The 25,736-nt window shown below is 42.0% G+C and overlaps 1 protein-coding gene across 4 annotated transcripts in view; it reads right to left on the bottom strand.

Moving 5' to 3' along the window:
• PIAS1 (protein inhibitor of activated STAT 1) overlaps positions 1-25,736 on the bottom strand; it is a 43,383-nt gene that overhangs the window by 10,668 nt on the left and 6,979 nt on the right. The window contains exons 1-7 of one of the 4 annotated variants that reach the window (XM_042472405.1): positions 22,838-22,882; positions 12,221-12,665; positions 3,308-3,392; positions 2,518-2,565; positions 1,473-1,563; positions 936-1,070; positions 151-256 (exon numbers count right to left, since the gene is read on the bottom strand). In XM_042472405.1, coding sequence (XP_042328339.1) covers positions 151-256; positions 936-1,070; positions 1,473-1,563; positions 2,518-2,565; positions 3,308-3,392; positions 12,221-12,665; positions 22,838-22,879 — 952 coding nt within the window. In that variant the 5' untranslated portion in view covers positions 22,880-22,882. Of the gene's footprint in view, positions 1-150; positions 257-935; positions 1,071-1,472; positions 1,564-2,517; positions 2,566-3,307; positions 3,393-12,220; positions 12,666-14,679; positions 14,782-17,863; positions 17,894-22,837; positions 22,883-25,736 lie in introns of those variants that run through there. The other 3 variants (XM_042472409.1, XM_042472408.1, XM_042472406.1) reach the window with 3 other exon arrangements.

Genomic DNA, 25,736 nt, shown 5'->3' with positions numbered 1-25,736 from the left:
TATTATTATTAGAGGGCTCAGAAGCTGCATTCCCAGCTGAAGAAAACCACACACGCTGGGGTTCTCAGTACTGGTCACAGTGAATGCTCAACCCACACGAGGAACAGTTAACACCTTTTTACATAAGAAACTTCCATGCAGCGGACATACTCAGTGCTCTAGAATGGTCGGGGTTCCTTATGCCTTTTGCTCGTAACCTCTGCAACAGCACAGCAGAAGACAGCTGTTTGACGAGGTAGACTGCCATTGAGTAAGTCTGTGGGGAGAACACAGAACAGAGGGGAGGGAGGTAGAATCAGCACGGCCAACTGGAATACACCTTTACATAACATTTCCAAATTTCTACACAATGCTTTTAATGGGAAGAAACACCAACAGGCCATTGAGTCCAACTCTCTGTTCAGTGCAAACGCTCCAGCTAAAGGATCCTGAGCAAGGAGCTATCCAACTTCTTTTTGAAGACACCTGGAGAAGGAGATCCCACCAACCTCTCTAGGAATTGGTTGCATTGCCGAACTGTTCATACTGTCAAGTTCATCATCTGAAGCATTGATAACAGAACCCTGTGGCACTCCACATGGACCTCATTCCACTTTGAAGCATAAGCACTGATCACTATGCTTTAAGCACTGCTTTCCATTCAATTATGGATCCATCAGTTTCCATCAATTCCATATTTAATTAGTTTGCTAATCAAAGTATCATAGGGGACCTTATCAAATACTTTGCTGAAATCCAGATAAATGACATCCACAGCATTCCCACCATCTACTAAAGTAGTGATCCAATCAAGAATAAGGTTAGTTTGGTGGAATTTGTTGTTGACAAAATCCATTCTGGCTCCTACTAATTTCATGGTCATATCTGTGTTTATTATGTATTTTCATTTATTCCTCCTCTCCGCATTGCCTGATACATAGCCAAGATTTACTCACCCTTCCTATTTCCGCAGTCCATGAGACGACGATTGTATTTGGTACTGTTGTGGACAGTCGCACAAGTGATGTGATGTTAATTGGTCGGCTCGGTCGCTTTGGTTCAACTCCATTTTTAGTCGGTGGAAGATAGCCCTGGAAAGGCCACATACACATTACTAAGACCACAACAGTGAACATGCAGAGACAATTTTGTTTTGTTATCGCCTTGTTTATGCTTGCCCATTCTTTATGCTGTTTTTGTAGTGTACCTTCAAGCCGTTTCTGACTTACGGCAACCCTATCGTGGGGGTTCCTCTGAATCCCAACCCATATGCAGAGTGGGCTTATGCAGATGGCAGTTGGAAAACAGGCAAATGGAAGCCCCAAGAAGGCTGCCTCTTTCATTTTTGAACCACAAGATTCCCGCAAACCTCTGCTTTGAATTATTTAACTCAGCACACCACTGATCATTTTCACAGACTCTAGAATACTTCTCCCTCTCTTTTTAAAAAGGACATCTCCTAACAACTGCAGTCCAACTGCAGAAATACTCACAGGAAGGCTGCATGGTTTTCCATTAATTTTCACACAAAGATTTGGTGGAAAGTGATCTTCCTGTGGGCAGCTGGTTTCCGATAAGCAAAACCTAGAGAAATTCAATAGTATTTTAGATTCAAGTTTTGTACATGGATTTTAATAACATCAAATAATGGAGAGATGTGCTTTTTACATATATCCCAGCTATCTGTGAGCCACTGTGGTGTCGTGGTTGCAGTTCATTACATGTAGCCAGCAAACTTAATTGTATGAGCAAATGCAGAGCCAGCAAACCAGAGGAAGGGTTGAGAGTTAAGCTTAGATCTCTCCTTTCCCACCAATATCTCCTTTTTGCTTTAATTGGGAACTCTGGCATGGATATAAAGGCAAAAATCACTATCTTGAGCAAAAAGCGTTAAGCAGAAAACACTGCAATGGTGGAGTACTTTCTCCTTCTCTGCTTCTCTGTTACCAGGTGAACCTAGATGCTCACTCACAGCAGGAAAAGGGAAGAGGAGGAAAAAGGGGGAACAGAAATGAATCAGAGGCTAATAAATGGTGTCAAGCCGCAACTCTTTTACTAATATCAAGGAGGCGTTAGGCCGCACTCCCAATTTCGAATGGCCACTGTGCTGCATCCACGCTCTTAACAGCACATACAGTACGTGCTCCACCTGCACAGAATGGCAGATGCAAACATGCAGAGGTACACATTCTCCTTCAGGAAGTAATGGCAAAATTAATCAAAGCAGCAGCCAATTCTTCAGCCACAGACAAGGAAAAATCAGCATGAGCATCGGAGAAGACTTTTCTCTTCTCCATTTCTCTAGCCTACTGGGAATGGGAGAGAAGAAGAGAGAATGTGTGGATCTCAGAAGAGATCTTCTCTTCTGAGAATATTCTCACAATGGGGTGTGTGTATATGTGCACAGACATTGTACAAAATAAGCATATTTATAGGTGAGGGTAACTTATATAGACAGCAGAGCTTTGCCTTTCTTGAGGTGGGGGGGGTGAGGATATGCTCTGCCAACACTGAAATTAGACTGTAGGAAACCAATACCTTAGCTGGACCTGCACAGTGAAGTCACATTTGGTTCCAGAAATGTCCCTAGAAAAAAAGAGATTAGAAGTGCTGCATTGAAATAAACCAAATATAAGAGCTGGATATTTAAAGCCTCGAAATATTAAACATGCTATCATCCATCTAAGCTGACAAACTGTCCAGAAAAACAACAACACTACAGTACTGGGTGTTTTATCAGGATCACACTTGCTTATCTAGTACCTCCATCCCACCACCCATAATTTAACAGGATGAACAAGCAGAGACCTCTGCCCTGATCCAGCAATACAATTTATCATCTGGGATCCTCTGTATTGCTTCTCATGACTGGAATCACTTTGTCCAATTATGAAAACGCAACCTCAATTCCAGAAAGGAAGGGGTGAGCTAAAAGTAGATCTTCAGATGCTTTGGATTTCAACACCCATCAGCCCTTGCCAGCATGAGAAGTGGTTAGAGAAGTCCAAAACATCTAGACCTCTACCTTCTGGCCACTGCTACCACAAAGCATCCAAGGCTGCATCCACACTGCAGAATTAATGTAGTACGACACCACTTTATCTACCATGGCTGAATGCTAAGAAATTCTGGGAACTGTGGGTTGTTGTGGCACCAGATCTCTCTGACAAAGAAGGCTAAATGTCTAGCAAAACTACAATTCCCAGAATTGCATAGCACTGAGCCATGGCAGTTAAGGTGGCGTCAAACTGGATTATTTTGGCCAAGTTCCAGGGCTGCCATGGTCTCCCGAGTCAGATAAAAAGTGTTAACAATCACAGCCACTTACATGGAGCTACTTATCTGCTGCACTTGCTGTGGCGTCAGGGCAAATGCAAAGCACGTTTCTCGAAACCGCTGGCTGTTATCTGATGCTATGGGAGGACAAGAGAAGACTGAATAGATCTGGAAAAACTAAAAAACATCCACAGGCATTTCATTCAACTGAAAGGAAGGATCCGCTTGGAAAACACAGATGTATTCATGGGAGTAACTATGACCACGTTTGAAAATCCACTGAGATTTAATGTCTATATTTCTCACTTATAATAAGCAAGAAGCTACACAAACTCACACATGACAGCTTCTCATAGTTATTTTCAAATCTGTTATATTTACTTTCTTAAAAAGCACTTTTAAAATTTGATTGATTTAATGATCATTACAAAAATTATTTTAAACATTTATTACATGGCAATTTTCCCTGCTAAAAGCATTGAGAACTTTTAATCCCGTGGTTTATTAATTATTCTGCATATCTATTCACTGCATGATTCAAAGTGCAGAAATTTATCACGCTCCTTGATCAAATTGATTTATATTCCAAATTCTCATATCACTTCATTCAGTTTGAAGCTATAAGTACATATAATCTGCTTTAATAACTATGAGAGCAAGGACTTGTAATACAAAAGACTGAGGAACCAGCTGTACCAAAGGGTTCTGTGTTAATCAGTCAATACACTGCTCCCTCGGGTTACGAAAGTAATTCGTTCCGCGGCCGCTTTCGTAACCCGAAAAGCCTTCGTAAGCCGAAATGCCATAGGCGCTAATGGGGAAAAGCCGCGATTCCGTGCGAAAAAGCCGAAAAAAGCACCAAATTTTTTTTCGTAACCCGAAAAACATTCGTAACCCGGAACAATTATTTCCTATGGGATTTTTTCGTATCCCGGAAATTTCGTAACCTGGGTATTTCGTATCCCGAGGTACCACTGTATAGGATATTTTAATTATAACACAAAAAAGGCACAACAGGAACACTTACTTTCTGTTTCTCAATGAACTTCATTGATGGGTTGTAGTAACAACACAATAATACTAACCCCAAAGGCACCAGATTCTGTCTGATCTTGGAAACTAAGCAGGATCAGCCTTGGATGGGAGACTGACAATGAACGCTAGGTGCCAGAGGCTGTATTTCAGGGGAATTAACTGGCAAAAACACCTTTGAATATGCCTTGCCTAAGAAAACCTTATGAAATTTATGGGGTTGTGGTAAGGTCTGGCGCAAGTCACACAGATTTATTCCAAGCAGCGAACATAGCTTGCCATCCCAAGCATCATTTTCAAGACTGTGTTGTTTGTTGGGATAAACTCCCCAGAGAATGGGATGCTTAACTGGAAAACTTACCTTCCGTAGCAAGAAAAGTCACTATTGTGGGACCCTAGTCCAATTAATTGCTATGCACTGCTTAAGGATACAGTCTGCATCCACGGATTCTGCATCCATGGACTCAACCATAAATGACTTGGAAAAAATATTGTTAAACGCAATCCAAAAAGGAAACCTTGATTTTGGCCTTTTATAGACATGATGCCATTTTATTATTTAATGGGATTTGAGTATCCATGGATTTTGGTGTCCGCAAAAGGTCCTAGAACCAAACCCCAGATGATACCAAGGGCCCACTGTATTCATGTTTTGTAATGGCGGAGGCTGAATAGACTTTGCTATGTCCACCTGCCACGCCGTCCGCTCCAGTGGTCACCAGCCAGCAATGGCAACTCAACCTTTCTCTCTGAGTTTAAAATGACTTTCTAAGGGAGATCTAGAACTCCCATGAAGCCTTATAACAGGAAAACCAAACGCAGAGTCAACTGTTCTGAGAGCAGATTTTAAGAATGGAGTAGACAACAAGGCTTCCGCCAAAAAGCCTCCAGTCTCCCCTCACCCAAAATCAATGCCTCCAGGAACAGAAATTCAACCTTTAAACAGTTTTCAGGGGCCCTAGGCTCTAGTTAACATCAAACATTACCTGTTTTTCAACGGCAGAAGTGGAAATCTAGCCACTTCCAGGTTTTAAGAGGACATTTTGGGTAGTCCATACAGAACCTCAAATCGGTTGCCCATCACTGTTTTAGACGAAGCTAGGCTGGGAAGCAGCTTCAGCATTTGAAGGAAGCGAGAGCAAAAAATAACCATCCTAGTTTTAGAGGAAACTGAAAGCAAGCCAAACATGTCTCCAAAAATACATTAGTTATCAAGATGGAAGCTAGCCAGGACTCTACAACCAAAGCCACTCCTCTCTGGAAGAAGCCCTTCTTATAACAACAACAAAAATGCACAGTACTTATTGCCTTTTCAGACCGCACCTACGCCAGAGTTTTGAATTATAAAACACACAGTATTAACAATGCAGAATTTCTATTAGCATAAAATATTTATTTGCCAAGGAGGAGGATTTATATTATTTATTCCCAAAGAGCTGGGGCAGCAGTATGAGAGTAACGCCGGCTTTGCAGCTGCTTTGTAAAATATATGAGGCTGGAAGAGTAGAACTGACCCAGGCCCCAGCGAGATTCATGTCTTGGGGTGGCCATATCTCCCTGGTTGAAGCCCAATGCAATATCCATAACGCTGCATTGCCTGCCTCTTTGTTTGGCACAGTAAAATATACCTACATGGAAAAACACAAAGGCCCTATACAAACACAAACTCACACATTTAGGTCATGTGTTGATGATGACAACATGTTTGCCCAGGAGAAGTAGGGAGAGGTATATACAAATTAAGACTGCGGTTAAGAAATACAATTATAGCTGTAGGAGAAAAATGTTTCAAACCTGACTGTGATTGTAATATGAACCTGTGATAGAACGGAGATGGGAAAAACAACAGCCCTCACTCAAATCCTTCCTGCCAGTTTACTGAGGCTATGCTGGATGTCTTTTCTTCAGCTTATATATATATATACACACACACACACACACACACACAACCTCTCTGGGTCGTAGCCATCAGCTAAATATAGCCCTGCAATCTTTCTTCTGTAAAATATTCCTTGCTGCGTTGGAAAAAGCTCCCCTCCGATAGCCATTCAGGAATGTGCTCCCGCCGTCTTCCACGAACGCTGCCCTATTCAGCCGACAGCAGGCTGCAACGCTCCGTTTCAATGGTCATCAGCTCAATTTATTAGCTAAGAAGGCTTTCCATCTTCCCTGGCAAATTGGCTGTTGCTAAATAATTAAGCACTTACTGGGATGACTAAGGATAAAACATGTCATGAAGAAACTATTTGCTGGAGAGATTTCATGGTACAATAAACTCTAACTTATTTCAAAGGAGAAAGTGTTTTCACTGACTTGGTGCATTACATTTCTTTTTCTGCAAAGCTTATGTAAGAGCAACCACATAAACACATCATAACATTATAAGCTATGTGGCGGCTGCTGCTGCTGTTGTTCATGTGTCCCTTTAAGTGACTTCCAAGTTATGGCGATCCCAAGGCAAACCTATTGTGGGGTTTTCTGGGGCTGAGAGTGTGTGCCTCAGTGCGTTTCCATGGCTGAGTGGGAAATCGAACCCTGATCTCCAGAGTCGTAGTCCAATGTTCAAACCACTACACCACGCTGGCCTCCTATATCGGAGGGATGTGTAATAAGTTCAGCATTACTGCATATTTACATCCTATGCATTATTCCAATATTAATGCACATTTGTATTGTTGCATATTTATTCAGGAAAAAATTGGCTTGATTTGAAAGGATCTTGAATTAATTCCAACACACAGCAAATGAACATTTGCTAAGTGAATCAAATCTATCAGACAGGGCAAAGAAGAAGAGAATCCCGCTGCCTTTTGCTTCTGCTGACACAAACCTGTTTTGTGAGTTTCCGTTCCCCCTCCATACTCTTGACCAGCATCTCCTTGCTGTGTTTGGAAGACAAGGCTCCTCTATTTAGGCCCCAGGGCTGTTCTCTGGGCCCTGGGGAATAGGCTGGCAATACATCAGCAAGTCTTAAGCACGCTACAGAATCAAGCCAGCCACAGTTCTTACTGGCAGAAGCTGGCATTTGTGAATAAGGGCCATGCAAAGCCATTAACTCCATGAAACGGCTGGGGTGGGAGGCATTTCTGAAGAATAACAACGCAATTTAGGAGTAAGGGCTGCACAATTCAGTGGTTCCCAAACTTTGATCTTCCAGATGTTTTGGACTTTGCCTCCCAGAATCCCTAACAATCGTCCAGGCTGATTGGGTTTCTGGGAGCTGAAGTCCAAAACATCTGCAAAACTCAAGTTTGGGAATCACGGAGTTAAAGAAATGAGTCCACAAGGTTATGAAGGGGACCCAATATTTTGGCTAACAGATGAGTGAGGTGGAGAAACCCAGCCAGATTTAGGCCTCATTACTTCAAGCTGGAGATGGAATGGCAGAAAAGGAAAATGTTCAAGTCAAGTAAGTAGGAAGCATCAGCAAAGGAGATGGAGAGCACACAAAAGATCAATTCAGGTTCATAATAACTAGAGGGGAATGGCTTTAGTACAAAAAAGAAAAGGTGGAAACTGACCAGTCTGCCAATTTGGACGTGGAAAGTGAAGCTTTCACTTGGATTTCAAACTTTGAAATTCAAAACTTGGCAATGGAGAAGACATAGAAAGCCAAAACTGAAAGTAATCAATGTTATGCCTTTCAAGGGTGTTTAAATCTGTATTGCGTGAGCAGCCATTTTACTCTTAATATGAAATTCTAGAATTAATGTTAACAGTGAAGGAAGCAGCAAGCGCCTTCAACTCAGTTCTTTAAACTCTTTAAGTTCTGCTACAAAGCATAACCTTTCCTTGTGTGCCTTTCCATTTCTGTTGCTATGAGTGTCTCCATTTTCCACATAAACTGTACTACTGGCTATGCAGAGCTATGGCTCCGTCTACTAGTATGTGTAAAACGGCCTTGTGCCAATGCTTTTAGCTTTAAAATAAGGGTCCAAAATATGTTATTACCTTCAGACACAGGCCATGCAAATAGGGTTTAAATATAGCAGATATTGGCAAAAATTTCAAGCTGGTCATCTCAAGCCTCGGCTTTCTGAAAGAAGTGCTCCTGAATGAAGTTTCCATCAATCATTGCAAATGTATCTGTGAAACCCTGGTTTTCAAATTCACATTAAAACAAAATTAATTGCGATTGGCAGAAGGATGTGCAACACACCACAATGATCCTAAATGCCCGGTCCCTTAAATAAGTCCATATAAGCCACTCTTGGAAACAAGACATGGAGCTAGAGCGACCCAACTTGTCTGACTTGATGTGGCAAGTCACTGCATGCTTGTTCTCATCTGTTTAAGTTTCTAAATGTAGACTAGATCTTCCTATAGCAATATCACAATGATTCGGGGCTTTGCAAAGTCACTGGTTCACCAACTGAGCTCTAGGGCCCTTTTATGAATTGAAGGCACAATTGTTTCAATTACAGAAGACTCAAATAGACCTGAATATTATTTACATCAACAAGTCAAAACCAAAAGTTAAGCTAGGGATGGAGCTTTTGCAAACATTTTGAGTTCACCAACTAAGCATAGATCGGAGTTGGGGATCCTATATTCTAAGGGCTTCCTCAAAGGAAGATTCCAAAAAGTGGTACCATTTTCAGAGGTTCAGGGTGGTGTATATAAACACCCCCAATAAATGGATAATAAACATCTGACACCTCTTCTAAGACACCTCGTCATTTAGCTGTCTGTAAATATTAAGCTTTCTTCTATGTTTTACGCAATGTTCGAAGAGCAATCTATTAATGAGAAACATTAAAAAGATGTCATGCATTGGTTGGAATTGCAGAAGTCTACTTCTATGTAGCTCAGCCCATTCTTAATCAACTGGAGTAGAACATATTGGTTTCATTCTTATTCCCATTGGCGAATCACTATTAAGTGTCTTATACCTATGAAAAGGTTAAATGTACACCTAAATATGGGAAAAAAATTGTGAGAAAAACAAAGTAAGATTAGAGAACACAACAAGGAGGGCTTCTGTAAAAGACCCCTTGAAGGGCATGGATCAACATCTCCTACACAAACCTACATTTATTTAAAACCATCAGTTTGGAAAAGTCTTGGGTTCAGTATATGCAGTATTTTGTGTGTTGTAATGTTTGTTCACCGTCAGTAGGTGTCACCACAGGGCTCTTCACTAACAAAGCCTATCAACAACAATAACAAACCCAAACCCAAACCCTACCCAGGCCCTTATACAGTGGACCCTTGTTATCTGCTGGGGTTTGGTTCCAAGATCCCCCGTGGATAACAAAATCAGTGGATGCTCAAGTCAATGTAATGGCATAGCAAAATGGTGTCCCTTCAACACATTCAAACTGTGTATGCTTGAATCCATGTATAAAAACATCTGTGTATAAGAAGGGCTGGCTATATACAGTTTATCCCTATTTTATGCTAATCAATTTGCATTAGAGAGGGCTGCCAGAAGTAGTTACTGCTCAAAGTAGCTAAAATATCCTTAAGAGTCAATGAAACAATCCAACAAATCAAGACCATGCATCTTGCCGGGGGCAAAGTGTATAAATTCCCTATAAGATGACTGCAGCCAACACAGCTATGGGCTTTTTATTAGGGGTTTATTATTTATTATGGCCATGGTCTGTTTATTAGTGGCGAGAGTGGGAAATAGGGGTTCTAGGGAATCCTATTTCACACGTTTAGGACAGAGTCAGAAGCCGTGGCTAGCAGAAAAGGAATCCTGTGTCGTTTTGAGACACTGCTACGTCGAAATATATTGCTCATTCTCATTACGTACATTACAAATATCAAGGGAGAAAGAGGGCAAAGGGAATAAGTGAATCCATTAGCTATTCTCAAGGGCAGATTCTAGTATGTATGTATGTATGTATGTATGTATGTATACCACTGGGGAGAAAGGAAGAAGAGAAAAACCACTCAGATAGGAAATGCTTGAGGAAAGTATTGTCCAAAATGATTGAACTCCGCTGACAAAACCAAACCTCTGTGTCCAAAGAGTGGCACGGCCACAGCATTCATTTGCCTAAGAGGCAGGATGCCAACTCTTCTGGATCTCACCAACAAACAAGCCACCAATAAGATAGCATTAAAGCTTGGGATGGTGGATCAAATTCCCATTGTGCTCCAAAGGGGCCCAGAGAGAACGAAAGAAAGAAAGCCGGAGACCCTGCAGGGCTGGCGCTAATCCAGACAGGAAGAGTAACAAGTGACTGGAATTTACATCAGCCATTTGGAGACTGAACAAGTGTTTTTTCGGGGGAGGCGGAACTGAGCGCATTCAAAGTATAGAAAGCTTCAGGCCTTTTGGCCTTTTGGACTGAGCCCCATAGGTTAGCCTAACAGAATGCTAAGAAACGCTAGTATTTGCATGGCAAGACAGTATCAGCCTTGAGAAATGCTTGCCCACACATCATTTTTTAAGAAGCACCCTTCCAACTTTAAGGTCAACAGGCTAGATCTGGATTGTGTGAACTAGCGCCGCTTCCTTGCACCTTGCAAGTAAATCTTAATGTCTCCCTATCTTCCTTTTGTCGTAATGCTTTTGCAATGGGTTTTTCTAAGACGGAGTGAACTCAAGAGTACCGAGTTTTATTTCTACCCAGCGCTGGTCAATGCCATGGAATAGTTATCAGGCATCCGTTTCTGGTTGCCACTAGCAACAGCAAAGTTGAGTGCCCTGATGGAAGAATATGGGAAAGGCGAGCTCAGCCTCCTTCCCCAAGACGTAAAGAGAAGGAAGGCTTGTGGTAGCTGTCTTGATACCTGCCAGGCAGAATGGTACATAGGTACAAGATGAAACTGGCAAAAACCTGGAAGAACCCTCTTGACAGCAGGCAATGGCAGCCTCTGCAACGTCTTCTGAAACCTGCAGAGACTCTTCCCAGAGAGGAAGACTGTCCCTTAGGGATCTGCAACTGTGAGCTGGAGAGACCTTCCTCTCTTTGTGTATTTTATAGCGGGCAACTGCCCCTCCAGCTCAGTGCCCTTCAGATGTGTTGAACTACAACTCCTGCCCCTCTCGGCCAGCAGAAGGCATCTAGAGATAGAGAGTGTAGCTGCAGTCACATCCATCTTATGGGCTTCTCATGTGGAAGGGATCCTTGGTTGAGCAAAATGAATGCTAAACTGGATCAGATCCTGGCCTGGCTCTACAATTTTGGTTCCGGTGTGCTAACCCACTGGATCTGGAAGGCATCATGCTGGGAAGGTTGATAAGGACTCCCTCTCTGAGGATTGTGATAAGAAGAAAAAATAATGCACCGATTAGCACAAAAGCTCTGAAGATTATTGAGACTTGAAAACCAGTATCTCCTCCCAGTCTCCTATGGTGCTAAGTATTTCCATGTAGTGGTTGGGCTGGGAGAGAACCTTCAACAACTAACAGGTTATGCATGGAAGCCAGGAAATATGCAAAGCTAAGGTAATCACAGGCTTCAAATGCTTATCAACATTTAAAAAATGTTAAAGTCTCCAGTGGACTAATTTAAAGGCATTACTGCATTGCACTCCTGGCAGAATAGATGACACTCCTTAACTTCGTGAATGAACAAATATGAGTTTGTTACAACAAAATCTCCTCTTCTTCATATGCATTACAAAGAACAGGTATCTGCAAGCAGTACTATGATACAGGATCCAACAAACTGCCTCCTTAAAACTACCTCTGGGTGAAGCTGTTGTTACACTGTGAGTTGTACACATGGAAGTATAAAAGAATTCCATTACATGCGCTACTAATGCTCATAACTTTATCTTTGTCTCTCTTGTTCAGAGGTAGCTTCCTGAGATGAGGAAGGCATTCTCCAGATCCATCCAACTAGTATTCCTGCATGAGCAAACCACAGACTGGGCCTATGAGCCCTTTCCCCGCCAGAAAAGAGCAGAATAAAGGCCTGTGTACCCCAGTGGATGGACAATGCTGGAAACAGTGATAGCCCCAGAACCTTACCTAGACTGGTCGGTTTTATCAGTTCATCCAACAAATCATAAAAGGGTAACTTCTGGAGCTTTATGTCTGGATGGACAGGATGGAGTGCTGAGGTAAGGTGAGGCAATTCCAGTTCGTGTTTAGGTCCCAGGAGAGAAACAGGGAGCAAGGGCGATGTGGCCGGGTGGCCGTCGTATGTGAGCTGAGGAATGGTAGACGGCGACAAGGTGGCTGTTAGGGAGCTCGAGTGGACGCTTGGGAGGGACAAATCTGCAGGAGTCATTATTTTCTGTGGGAATCGCCGCCTGTACAGTTCTTTTATTTTCATTTGGACAGCAGGACTGCAGCCATTCTTGAGCAAATGCAGGGCTTTCGTAAGGAGTTCGTGTTTGCGGCCGTGCTTGTTCCTTCCTGCGTATCCCAAGAGTACTTGCAATTCGGAAACCCGGAGGCTCATCACCATTTGCTTGGAGGCAAACAAGGAGACAAGACAAAATGTTATTCCACACAGTACACTCACAGCGCATGGCAATTTACAGAGCAACAGAGGAAAGAAGAGGAAGACAGTTTACACTTAGAAGAGCAGAGGAGAAGAATCAAAGCCAGGGTAACATGAAATGAATGGGGACCTGGGTGCCTTCAAGATCACCTTCCTTTGTATGTGCCCTATGCGCCAATGATCAAGTGATACACTTTTTGAACCTCTGATTTCATGAAGCTATGCAAGGTGGCTTTTCTGTGGTTGCACAGACCATGCAAAATGCTCACCCCATCACCTGCATCTTGCTTTTACTTAAAAACATTCACAATCCACTATGAGGTTGTCCTCTGCAAACTTCACCAAAAGGTGGAAAGAGTGCAAGACTCTACATTGCATTCCTCCCAAAGGTGCCTGCACAGAAATCTTTCCAGTTCAATGATGTGCCTCTGCTTGTGCTCAATGTGTCCATTTATCTCAGTGGGGATGAATCAGGAGGAACTCCTGGCCACTGTCCAAGGGCTTGAAACACGCATCACATATTCAAACAATAAAATCCAGATTGGGGTACGGGGAAATCACACCCACTTCAGGTTAACTTGAAGCATTTTTGGAATTAAACTTCACTTATTTGTCCTGTGACGTCATAACCATGACTGCAATTTTGTTGTCTTAAACTGGCGGATTACCATATTTGCTAAAGAAACTGGCCAAGGGGTCTTAACCTTTTTGTGGTTAATGGAGCCCTTCCAAGAACTTGTTAAAACTACAGACCCACTCCCCATAAAACATACTGAATGGTAACATCCAATGCCAGCTCTACATTTTAAAAAAGTCTCAAAGGCACTTTTCAAACTAAGAAGAAAGAAAATGAAGGGGGAAAATATTAATTCTTGAACTCAGTCCATGGACTGCCCAAAGCATATTTGTGGAACCCCTCGAGATCCATTAACTGCAGGTTAAGACCCCAATGACAGACACTATTATTATAACAACCTTCATTTCATGTAGTACACTATTAAGCAAAATATAGCTGTAAAAACTTTAAAATAAAAGCTAGAAGAGAGATGGAAAGGACTTCTGTATATTTCAATGTAGTTTTGTACTGTTAAACGATTGCAATGGTTTTAGATTTTTTTTTTTATCTGTGAGCCACCTTGGGCTTCTTTCTGGGAGAAAGGTGCATTACAAATGCAACAAAGGTTATTATTTTCCAATTAGAATATTGCAACAGGTATGTCACCTAAACTGAAATATTGCTTGTTTACATTCAATCTTGGCCTCACAATATTAAAAGCAACATACAGTGTGTAAGCAAGAACCTAATATTTCTTGTTTGGCCACATAACTTTATGTAACGTGTGCTCCCATGTCATATCCAACAGCATTAATCATGATCCGAGTCCCAATTCTGGAACATCACTATCCCCACTACCCTTCATCTCTACCCATGGGCTGTCCTCACCTTCTCCGCTATAGACAGCCTCAGTCACAACATCTAGCATCTTCCTCTTCTACAGCCCCAGCCGGGACACAATGGGAACGGTCATTTAACAGCTGAGATATCGAAAGCACTACTGCAGCTAGATTTAACATCTCCTCCACTTACAAAGAACTAGCTTTCTCTTCACCTCCAAAATTTCAGCATGGAAGGGTGGAAAGATTCCATTTCTATAATCAAGATCTTTATGGATGAGTAACATCACTCTCAAAGAAGTAGAAGGCAGGGGGAAGAAATGAGGGAGCACCTTTAAGTCTAACTGGTTTTTATTTTAGCATGAGCTTTCATGGGTATAAGAAACCTACTTCTTTGGATGCAGTAGACCTGGATGATGAATGCTCAGGTGTAAAGCATATTTACACAATTGTGGGATGGAATGCAATCCAGAAAAATAACAATCATGAGCTAAATTTTCAAAGGGCTACATAAGGTGATACAGGTTTTTCAGACCTTTATAGTGGTCAGTTAGTATGAATGTGCAAAAGCAATAAATCGGCTTACCAAAAGTCAGTTTCCAAAATTCAAAACTCTCTCCGAGAGGATTCCTTTTGTGCAGAAGGAAGGACTCATGCCTTCTCATGATGAGGCCAAACCCCTACAGAGACCTTATCAGCCTCTCACACCAAGGAGGATGGCAAGATCCTTGCAAATGGGAAGGCCTTAAACAAAATCCTTATCTGAAGACTTCCCCTTCCTGCCTTATCCATACTGATGTCGAGACATCTTGCCATAAAACACATGCTGAGGCCAAAACAGGCCACAGGAGTTTTTCATTGTCCTGCAGTCCTCTCCCAGGCTTTAATCTTAAAGAAGCAGAGAATGCGGAAAGTACCACCCATAAAGTGCAGGCCCCAGATAAGGAGAATCCCAGCCATTCCCATTTACTGAGGAGGAACTGTAACGGAGGATCTGAGTCCCAAAGGAGCACATCCTCATGAAGATAAACACATGGTATTGTAAAAGGACCAGCCCAAAAGACAAGAGCATCTGCTGGGGAAAAGTTTCCACTCCTTGCAAAGTGGGACCTTTCAATAATGAATTCTGAAATATGGTTATACCTCCATGGTATTCCCCCACTGGAATATGCTTTAAAGGCTATCTGATTTCTGTAAAAGCTGGAGTGCTATGCAGTGTCTCCAAAATAATCCAGGTACCTGAGCGTGTTATCACAGGCAAAAAGGTACTTGCCATTGTTGATGTTGTTGCTGTGCGCCTTCAAGTCACTTTTGACTTATGGCGACCCTAAAGCAACTGTTTCACACTGTTTTCTTGGCAAGAGTTGTTCAGAAGGGAGTTGCCTTTGCCGTCCTCGGAGGCTGAGAGAGTTACCCAAAGTCACCCAGTGAGTTTCCATGGCTGAGTGGGGATCTGAACCCTGGTCTTCCATAAACCTAGTCCCAGTCCAACATTCAAACCGCTATACCACACTGGTTTACATAAAGTACTAGCCTGACCAAATATAAACCTATACAGACCTACTTTTCTAGGTTATATGATGAAGAGGGGGCTGTGATGTCAGACTTTTGTAAAATATGGTTATGTCGTATATAGTATATGTAGTAAGGTAAGGATCAGCCAGGATGTTGGGAAGACTGGTAGTTGACTGAATGTTTGATGGGATTTTAAAGAAACTGCTCTATATATGATAGAGTCAGAGAGAGTAATCAATACAAGTCTGTGAGAGTTAGAGTCAGAGACAGAGATTAGATTTAGATCAATTAGTCCATGAGAAATACAAGCATCAAAGATGAGTAAAAACAGGTGCGAGAGAGATGTGCAAGTTATAGTTGGTTGGCTAAGGCCAGTCAGGATACAGATGTGTTAACTTTATGTTGAACCTCTGTTTGATAGATTATTTTTGTATTATACGCTCATGCCTCTGAGAATGCTACTTAAGGGTCATTGGAATGCTAGAGTTCATATACATGGGGTGTTCAAAGATGTTGATGTCCAAAGGATGGTGGGATTAGACGAATTAAGTTTTGTATAGGGGCCACAAAGGTATCCAGAAGGTCCCCACAATCGATGCCATAGCAGCAGGACAGGAGGATATCCTCACATTTGGTGGGACAGGTCATTGATGACCCTCCCAAGGTGGTTCTCTAAGAGACATTTGGTTTATATACTGGAAGCAAAGTAGGGAAGGAGCAACACATCCCTCCTCTATGAGCCCACTTAAGTTTGCTCCAACAGGGAAACAACAGAGAAGGTAACTGAGAAGCATGATAAAATCGATGTAGCAAGACTGTATGTTCTCTGTGACTCACATTTGCTTCATCACTCACTGTTTTACAAGGCAACGTGATGGAAATCCAGGTTCATATTAAGGCCACAGAGAAAAGTAGTAAACTGTTCACAGGGAATAAAACTGAGCCTTCACTATTATTCATAGTCTCTATTTAAATCCCACTTACAGGACTGTGTCTGTATGTGCCGTGAAAGTCACCTGTTGACTTACATCAGCAGCCCCATGAATTTCCTAGGATTTTCTCAGGCAAGGAATCCCCGCAGGTGGTTTTGTCAGTTCCTAGAGTCTCTGGTATTCGTTGGCGGTCTCCTATCCAAGTACTATCCAGGGCTGACCCCACTTAGCATCCAAGATCAGATGGGATCTGGTGCATTTACAACATTTACAAGAACTTAAATATGCCAATGTGGAAAGATTATAAAAGCTATCATGCAACTGGAGAACAGCTACACAGAAGATCAAGACAAAACAAAACAAAGATACGTTGGGTCCATGCTCAACGAGAAGCAAAATTCTTCATTTACCTTACATTTTTGGAATGCTAAAAGGTTCAGATCTTTACCTTTAGACATCTTTACCCTTTAAGGAGGGAATGACTGGAAGAATACAGGAAGAAAAAAGTATAGGAAAGAACAATTTTTTTCCTTCCCAAAGGAGACAACATCTTCCTCCCCTACAAAATCTTGATCTGTGCCCAAAATCATAGAAGCTAGAGCAGAACAAGCCAATCTGTTCAGTGCTTCAGTTGGTTGTCTCCCAGGAGAACGGCTGGGAGTGGCAGCAAGATTTGGAGCAGACTCAAGCTAATCTTTCTTTCTTTCTTTCTTTCTCTCTTTCTTCCTTTCCTTTCCTCCTTCCTTTTTCTGACTTGTCCAAGATCAACGGCCTGCAAGGCAGGACATAGTCAATCAACTAACCTTTAAAAAAAATCTACATTAAAATTCTTTAAAACCATTTTAACGCTAAACGACTTGCTTGTTGACTTATGGCGACCCCATGAATTTCATAGGGTTTTCTTAGGCAAGGAATACTCAGAAGTGCTTTTGCCAGTCCCTTCCACACCTGCGGCTTTGACTATCTACAGTTTTGATTAATGTTTGCTCTCTAGGAATCTGTAGGTCCTCCAGCGCAACTCTGCTAGAAATGGACCATAGAGCTGTGCTGGAGAACCTAGAACTTCCTAGGGAAAACTGTCGGCCCTCCAGCATGGTTCTATGATCAACTTCTGTCTGGCAGATGTTGACCATAGAGTCGCACTGGAGGACCTGGAGATTCCTAGAGAGGTGTTCTCCTAGGTAAAAAGAGTCGTGTTTTGTTTATTTCCACTTTCCCCACACTCCCAGGGGTCCTTCACCCTAACCCCAGCGAATATGGAGAGACCACTGTATGGCCCACAGCACCTGGCATTCTTTGCTGGTCTCCCATCCAAGTACTAACCAGGGCTGATCTTTTTTAGCTTCCAAGATCAGACAGGATCTGATGCCTTCAGGGTATTTAGGCCAATGTTAAATCTGAAAATAGAAGGAATCATCAACATTACGATAAAACAAAATGAAGTTTATTTACGTTGAATGCAGCCTCATCCATAGTGCCAAGAAGATACAGAAAGCACTCATTTTCAGAAACAGAAAAGGGGAGAATCCAGGAATACTAATTTTGCTTCCCAACACTGTCTGACCAGTCTCATTTTCTGAGCTAACACAAGCGATTTCTATTTTTCCTGATGTTTTATTTTAACCCTTCCCTAGGGACAGACAAGCTAAAGTTTTGTCCGGATCATAGGTTCTGTACTTGCCATGTTATTTCTTGATTTGCTGCATTTCTAAACCTGACCAGTTTCTTTCTTAGGGTGCATAACAAGTAAAATTCAAGGAAACCGAGATGAATGCAAAATTCTACATCTAGGCCACAGAAACCAAACGCAGTTACAGGATGGAGGATATTTGGCTTGGCAGTACAACATGTAAAAGGACATCGGGATTTTTCAAACATGACCTAGCAATGAGATGCTGCAGCCAAGAAGACAAATAATATTTTAGCCTGCATTAATAGGGTCATAGTTTTCAAGACAAGGGAACTAACAGCCTCACTATATCTTTTGCCAATCAAGCTTCATCTTGGGTTCAGTACTGGGCTCCTCATTAAGAAGGATATAGAGAAGCTGGAGCAGGTTGAGAGAAACACAGCAAGAATGATAAGGGGGATAGAGAACAAAACCTATGAGGAAAGGTTGAAAGAACTGGGCAGCCTGGTGAAGAGAAGACAGAAAGGTGGCAAGATCACACTCTTTAAACATCTAAAATCTAAAGAGAAGATGGGGCAGGTTTGTTCTTTGCTGCCCCCAAGGATAGGACCAGGTCTAATGGTTTTAGATTACAGGAGGGTAGATTTTGACTGAACATTTGAAAGAACTTGGCAGTAAAAGCAGTTTGACAATGGAACCAATGACCCAGAAATGTGATGGATCTCCTTCTCTGGCCCATCTTCAAAAACACTCTGGACAGATACCTGCTGGGGATGCTCTTGCTCAGTGGTTCCCAAACTTTGGTCCTCCAGATATTTTGGACCACAGCTTCCAGAATTCCTGATTGTTGGCCAAGCTTGCTGGGACTTCTGGGAACTGAAGTTCAAAACATCTGGAGGACCAAAGTTTGGGGACCACTGCTCTAGCTGGCTTCTCTGCGTTGATCTGGAAGATGGACTCTATGGCCTGCTGAGCCTTTCCAACTCATGATTCTACAAAAGAAGTCGGAGGCTGCGTCGTGTAAAGGCCTAATGGGTCTGAAACCATTCCACACTACACTGCTGGAGCCAAAAAAGCCCTTTCCAACCAGAAGTATAGTTGTGCTCAGAAATCATTATGAGGGAACAGAGGTCAGGTAGGAATATATGAACAACCTACCTCAAACATTTTAGTGATCGGTCTAAAACCAAGTATTTTCAATTGTTCCATTTCCCCCCATAAAAGTAAAAAAAGAAAGATCATCCACCACTTCAACTAACAACTTCAATGGGTCTTTGAAAGGAACACTCTTCTCCCGAAGCCTCTTCAATGCAAGAATGCCCGTCTGCATTCAGCTGCAAATGAAAGATGCTTGAGATTTACTGTCACAAGTTTATTGTTATTTTTGGTATTAAACAAGCTTGCAGGATATAATTGTCTACTTTATTTTAGTACTAGAAAAATCAAAACATCTCTGCCAGCATTTTCAGACTTTATTACTCCTGTTGTACTTAGCCATGCAGATGGGAACTGTTTTACACTGCGATTTGTTATCCTAGTTTAAAGACAAGTAATTGGAGAAAAATAATGAGCATTAGACACCATCCTAGTGTATATACTATGAAGTGTCTGTGGGAAGAATTAAAATAGCTTGCAATAATCAAGACAAACAGCAATCCAATAAAACAAAACAACAAAACAAAAATAAGGATGACATATTTCCAGGGAGTTGAGACATGTTTGTCTGCAATTTTAGACACAATCTTTGCCCTCAGTCCTCTTTATTCTTGCACTGGTAGCAGTCAGCAAGTCTGAGGACAGGCTTCTGCCAAAGACATTCACAGATGCTCTGAACAAGAGAGGAAGCAAACAGAGGATGTGAGCCAACATGAAGGATGAGGAGGACAGATGGAAATGCAAGGAGGAGGATGGAGGATGGAGGCAGGAAAGCCGAAGAGGAAGGAGAAGGAAGGCAGGCAAGGGGAAAAAACTACTCAGGAACAAGGGAAACAGACAGCAGAAAGGGTGGGAGGCAATAGACTGTAAGGTGAGCACCATGACAGAAGCAGGACAATCCAAAACAATCTAGTATTACTTGCATAATTAGCTGTCATCAGCTCAGATCCCACAAGGGACCCAAGGACATTTAAGTTCATAAAGGTCTCCCTCTTGGATCAGGCCAAAGGTCTACCTTACCAGGCTTTCTGTTCCTATAGGTTAGGAGCTAGTTTCTGCTCATATTCCCTACCAACTGGCAAACAATGGCATATTAGCTGTGATAGTACACAATCATCACAAATAGGAGAAGACACAATCATCATGAATAGCAGAAGAGATGTAGATCAGATCTGGCCAAAGGCCAAACAAAAGTAGCCTCCTTCAGACTTGGTTCAGATGTTTCCTCAAGTGAAGCAAGCTTTCCTCCAGTTATGAAGAACACCTGGACCACACAATAAAATCTTTGGACTTTCAGAAGTAGACAATACAGCATCCAAAACCATCTATTTTCTATGTATTTGCTACCCTGGGGTTTTCTTGCCTTGTTGCCACTGTGTGCCTTCCAGTTGTTTCCGAGTTAGGGGTTTCTAAGCCAGACCTATCCTGGGGTTTTCTTGGCAAGATCAGTTCAGAGGAGGTTTACCATTGCCATCCTCTGAGGCCGAGATTGTGACTTGCCCAAGGATTTCCATGGACCAGTGGGGATTCGAACCCTGGTCTCCAGAGTCGTAGTCCCATGCTCTAACCACCCACAAGTAAACATCTCCAGCTCTGCCTGTCGAAAGTCCTCTGCACTTGGAACAGGTAGTATTTCTTAAACTGGTACTCAGAGAACTTTGACTTTAGAATCCACCTTTTCTTTCTAAGGAACTCTATGTTCCCCAAATTGAATGGCACAAATGCACACCTTAATCCCACATCGTCTGGTCACAGTGTGATAGCTGCAACATTCACACCAAGGAGTCAAGTAAACATGTGGATAGTACACCCTCAAATCTATCTACTGTAGTTGTGAGAGGATCTCAGTTCATCCCTGGAGAAATGGTCACAACTCCCATATCACACCATACAGAATCCTTATAGTAATATTTTGATGTACTAATATTACTCATAAATGGTTATAGCCATATGTCACTGAATGTAATGGCAACAGTTGTGACATAAGCATCAAAATTAAAATTATACCTTTAAATTACAGTATCATATGGACAGCCTACAGATACTTGTTTGTTTTGCTTTTAGCATATTAGTATATTATTTTACTATTTTAATATTTTATAATGTGGTGTTTTATAGTTCTTTTTTTATTGTATACCGTATATACTCGACTATAAGTCAACCTCATATAAATCGAGGGCAGGTTTTGGGGCCAAAATTATGGATTTTGGGATGACCCATGGATAAGTCAAGGGTAAAACGTAGGGGCATGTAATGGACAATGTAAAGGTCAAAGCAGGCATAACTTATTTGTACTCATACTAAAGGCTGAACGGATGAGAGAGTATATCTATATAAATATAGAGATAGATAAATAGATATACACAAGTTAAAGTGCAGTACAGTACTTAGGACTGACCCCTAGATAAGTCAACTCGGGTTTTTGGGGTCACTTTTTAAACCTACATTTCTAGACTTATACATGCGTATATACAGTATGTTTTGATGTACCACCCGTTGGTGGAAAGGACATGATAAACAACCACTATTATTATTGTTGTTATTATTCTCCCATTGAATCTCACCCCACTCACCCCATGCCTTCCACTGAGCTCCCGCATTTTAAAGGGACACAGGTGAAGGACACAGACTATATCTGCCAAAAGACACATGTTTAGAGAACAGAGGTGTCACCTTCCCCTTCAGGTGATATCAGGTGCAGTCTGCACCCACCGCAGCCCTATTGATGCCCCTAATCACCATGTTTGTAAAATATCATCTAGACTATGCCCTTCCTTTATGTGGGGGATCTGTTCCGGACCCCTCTGCGTAAAGGGAATCCCTCCTATGCTCGAGCCCCATTTAAATAAATGGGGCTTGTGCATGTGGTGGTGCCGTGGCACACATGCACCATGGGACACACCACGCCTTTTCCCACCACAGCTTTCAGCGTATGCAGAAAGCCGCGTAAGACGTGCCTATGTATGACGTGGGCGCACTGTACATATGTATCTGCTTCTCATGTTCTCTGCAGTAGCCATCTTTCCCTCAAAGGTACACCTGAGCTTCCAAAGAGAAGTTGTTTTACACTGAAGGCACACACCCACGATTCCTGCCCAGCAGGCCAACAGTCATACGTGTGACACTCTGTGCAAAGTGCTGCTGGTTTTGTGGCTTCGTACAGTTCCTGCCTATAAGGCACCCCCGGTTTTTTGTTTTTATGCAATTTGTGTCTTCAGCTCCTTGCAACGTAATAAATCTTGATTTGAACTAAAAGCAATGTACACAACAGGTTATCACCATTACAGCAGCTACAGCGATGCTAATGACTGCTTTGAAATGAGTACAAAACACTTCCAGTGTTAGCCTACAGAGATCTGATCCAGTTTTTCAGAGAAAAACATGTTCGGCATAAGATGACTGCTAAGTCTGTGAGCAAAACATTTGTATGGGTCTAGGAATAAATAAGGTAAGGTATAGGTGGCCTTTGATTTACAACAACAACAAAACACTTGCAGGTACCTGAATTATACCTTTTGTAGCCTCCCTTTCCAAATTCTTATCTCATTCTTCATATGTATTTCAGCAGAACAGCTCATCAAGATTGCTTTCCAGTTATTCAATATGCAATTTCATGCAGCACTTCAGACTTCTTTGTGATGATCACCAACAGTATACTACTTATAGTACATTATACTCATACGCAGATGTTTTTAAAGGGGAAAAAACCAAGATTTAAACACACAATTGAGGATGTACCCCAAAGTTCAGAAAAACAGTTGTGACAGAACAAAATACTGCTGCCAGTTATCAATGAGATTGGGGAGTTTAGTAGTGCTAGTAAGGACGCAATCCTATACTCATGCGTTGTGTGCCTTCAAGATGTTTCCAATTTATGACAACCCTAAGGCAAACCTATCATGGGGTTTCCTTGGCAAGATTTCTTGAGGAGGTTTGCCACTGCCTTTCCTTGAGGCTGAGAGGATGTGGCTCATCCAATGGGTTTCCATGGTCCCCAGAGTCCTAGTCCAACACTCAAACCATCATGCCACACTGGCTTTTGTACCTCCATGGAAACCTACTTCTAAGTAGATCTATTTCAGAGGGAAATGAGCTGTACAACACACACAGATGACTAATCAATATATTGACCAATGTCTCCGTTCCCAGGACACAACAAATGTTAACATCATTATATAACCAGGCACTCTTTTATAGCTGGAAATGTTTTCTCTTTCTATTCTGCCTGATCACAGACAACATTTTTAAACACATTAAAGGTGTAACAATGTCCAAGCTGAGTTTCTAGCAGATTAGTGACAAATTCTCCACAAAGTAGTCAATAATAAATCACTACCTATTTCTTGTGGTCTCTCATCTCCTCTTTGTTGTAACCACCAACACTCTCAGCTGGATAAACTGGTATAAATTCCCAGCCTCTTGAAATGAATATGGGTAAACTATCAGCTATAGACAGCGATGCTCCTTGCGCTGCATTGTTTGATCTGACAATTGCTTGCCAATCCTAGACAACAGTCTCATTGGTGGTTGGAGTCCCTTTTCCCTCTTCACTAAGAAATGTCACCTAGAAATGATATTTCCATTTATGTACTTTTTCTTCTTTTCAAATGAATGTCCTGCTCAGTTGTAGGAAATATTACCTTTCACAAAAGGAATAATCATTGCACAACATCCAGATGGACATTTTTCTGATCGTTTCTGTGCTGTTCCTCAGCTTTGTTGCTCGTATACATTTTCATGCTGCCACATTTGATGGGAATTCTGCTAGTTTATTCCAGCACTTTTCCCCAAGACGCGCAGAAGAGAAACCGAAGACAAGAAAAAGAGCCCAAAGACTGAATACTGCAGAAACCTTTTCCTACCCAAAAGCCTTTCTTTGCCTGGATGCTCTTGAATCTTGTAGCTGTTATTTGCCAAAAAGGAAGAAATCCTAAAGTGTGCTTCCCAGCAAGAAAGCACAACTACAAGGGAAAACATTGTTAGTGGTATTCAAAAGAAGAAAGTGCAATCGTCTCTGGTCTTACTCATACACAAAATGTCAACTGACTAGGACTATGAGAGATGCGCCAGGGAGCCAGAATGAGACCTCTCTCTCAAAAGACAATTACATGAAAATAAGGAAAGGGAGAAGGGGGTGAAAGATGGAGAAGAGAGGGAAGGAGAAGTAGGGATGGAAAGAACACAGAGAGAATGGGAAGGGAGATCAAGAAAAGAAAAAAGAAGGGGAGCCTGAACGTGAGGCTGAAGGAATGGGAATGCAGGGTTGGTAGTTTTATGTAAGATCCCTTGAAGTATAGATATGTTTTGGTGGGGTTTTCCTTCGAATGTGAGTATGCTTTAATGTGGTGTATATAATTTTGAACAAAGATATTATATCTATATCTACACACACACACACACACACACTAGATTATTTGGGACGTGAAGACTCTACAATGGCCCCAGCTGCTCCCTGCATAATTTCCAGTCTCCTAGACATCCTTGGTTAGAAACTTAACCTTTGCCTACACACCAAAGATTCTCGGTCTCCATTGCTCCCTTCACTCCTCTTTCAGTTTCTCTCTTCCATGCAATCCACTGGTTTGTTTTCTTTTCTTGGGATCCTCCCCTGCTTCTCCTCTTCAACCCATCCATTTTCCTTCCTTGCTCAGGATTCTCTATCACAGCTGCATCTGTGTTCTGCAGTTCTGCAGTTGCTGCTTATCTTTCTCTGTGTCTCCGTCACACCTTGTTGCCAATACCTTCCTTCCATCTGCCCAAAATATGGCCCGACCTTAAACATACGGCATGAAAGCACCACTGGCATCAACAAGGTTTACTCTGTGCAATACATTCAGCATTTGGGAGTTATTTTTATTCAGCACCAATTGGCCTTAAACAAACATTGAAATAACAATAAACAATTGGTTAGAAATAACTCCTGCCTCCTCCAACTCTGAGTCTTTGGCTTTCTCTGCAATACCTTTAAGGTCAAGAACAGTTATTTTTAAGAGAAATCTGCAGCCTTTGCTGGAGGAACTCAGGATAAAAAATCCTTTCCCATGGCCTTTTAAGATTCATCGACAGAAACTCCTAATGAAGTATAAAACCCTTCACGAACGAGTGTGTGCGCATGTCATCCTTATGTGTGTGCGTGTGAAATGTGAAATTTGATTCCTATTGGCAAACATACTGGAATATTATCATAGAATCATAGAATCGTAGAGTTGGAAGAGACCACTAGGGCCCTGATCCAGTCCAACCCCATTCTGCCATGCAGGAAATCCAAATCAAAGCATCCCTGACAGATGGCCATCCAGCCTCTGTTTAAAGACCTCCAAGGAAGGAGACTCTATCACCCTCCGAGGAAGGAGTGCATTCCACTGTCGAACAGCCCTAACTGTCAGGAAGTTCCTCCTAATGTTCAGGAGG

The sequence above is a fragment of the Sceloporus undulatus genome, chromosome 6, assembly GCF_019175285.1.
Source record: "Sceloporus undulatus isolate JIND9_A2432 ecotype Alabama chromosome 6, SceUnd_v1.1, whole genome shotgun sequence".
In the NCBI taxonomy this organism is placed as follows: domain Eukaryota; kingdom Metazoa; phylum Chordata; class Lepidosauria; order Squamata; family Phrynosomatidae; genus Sceloporus; species Sceloporus undulatus.
Note: the sequence above shows the minus strand (reverse complement) of the source record. Positions and strands in the feature narration are given on the sequence as shown.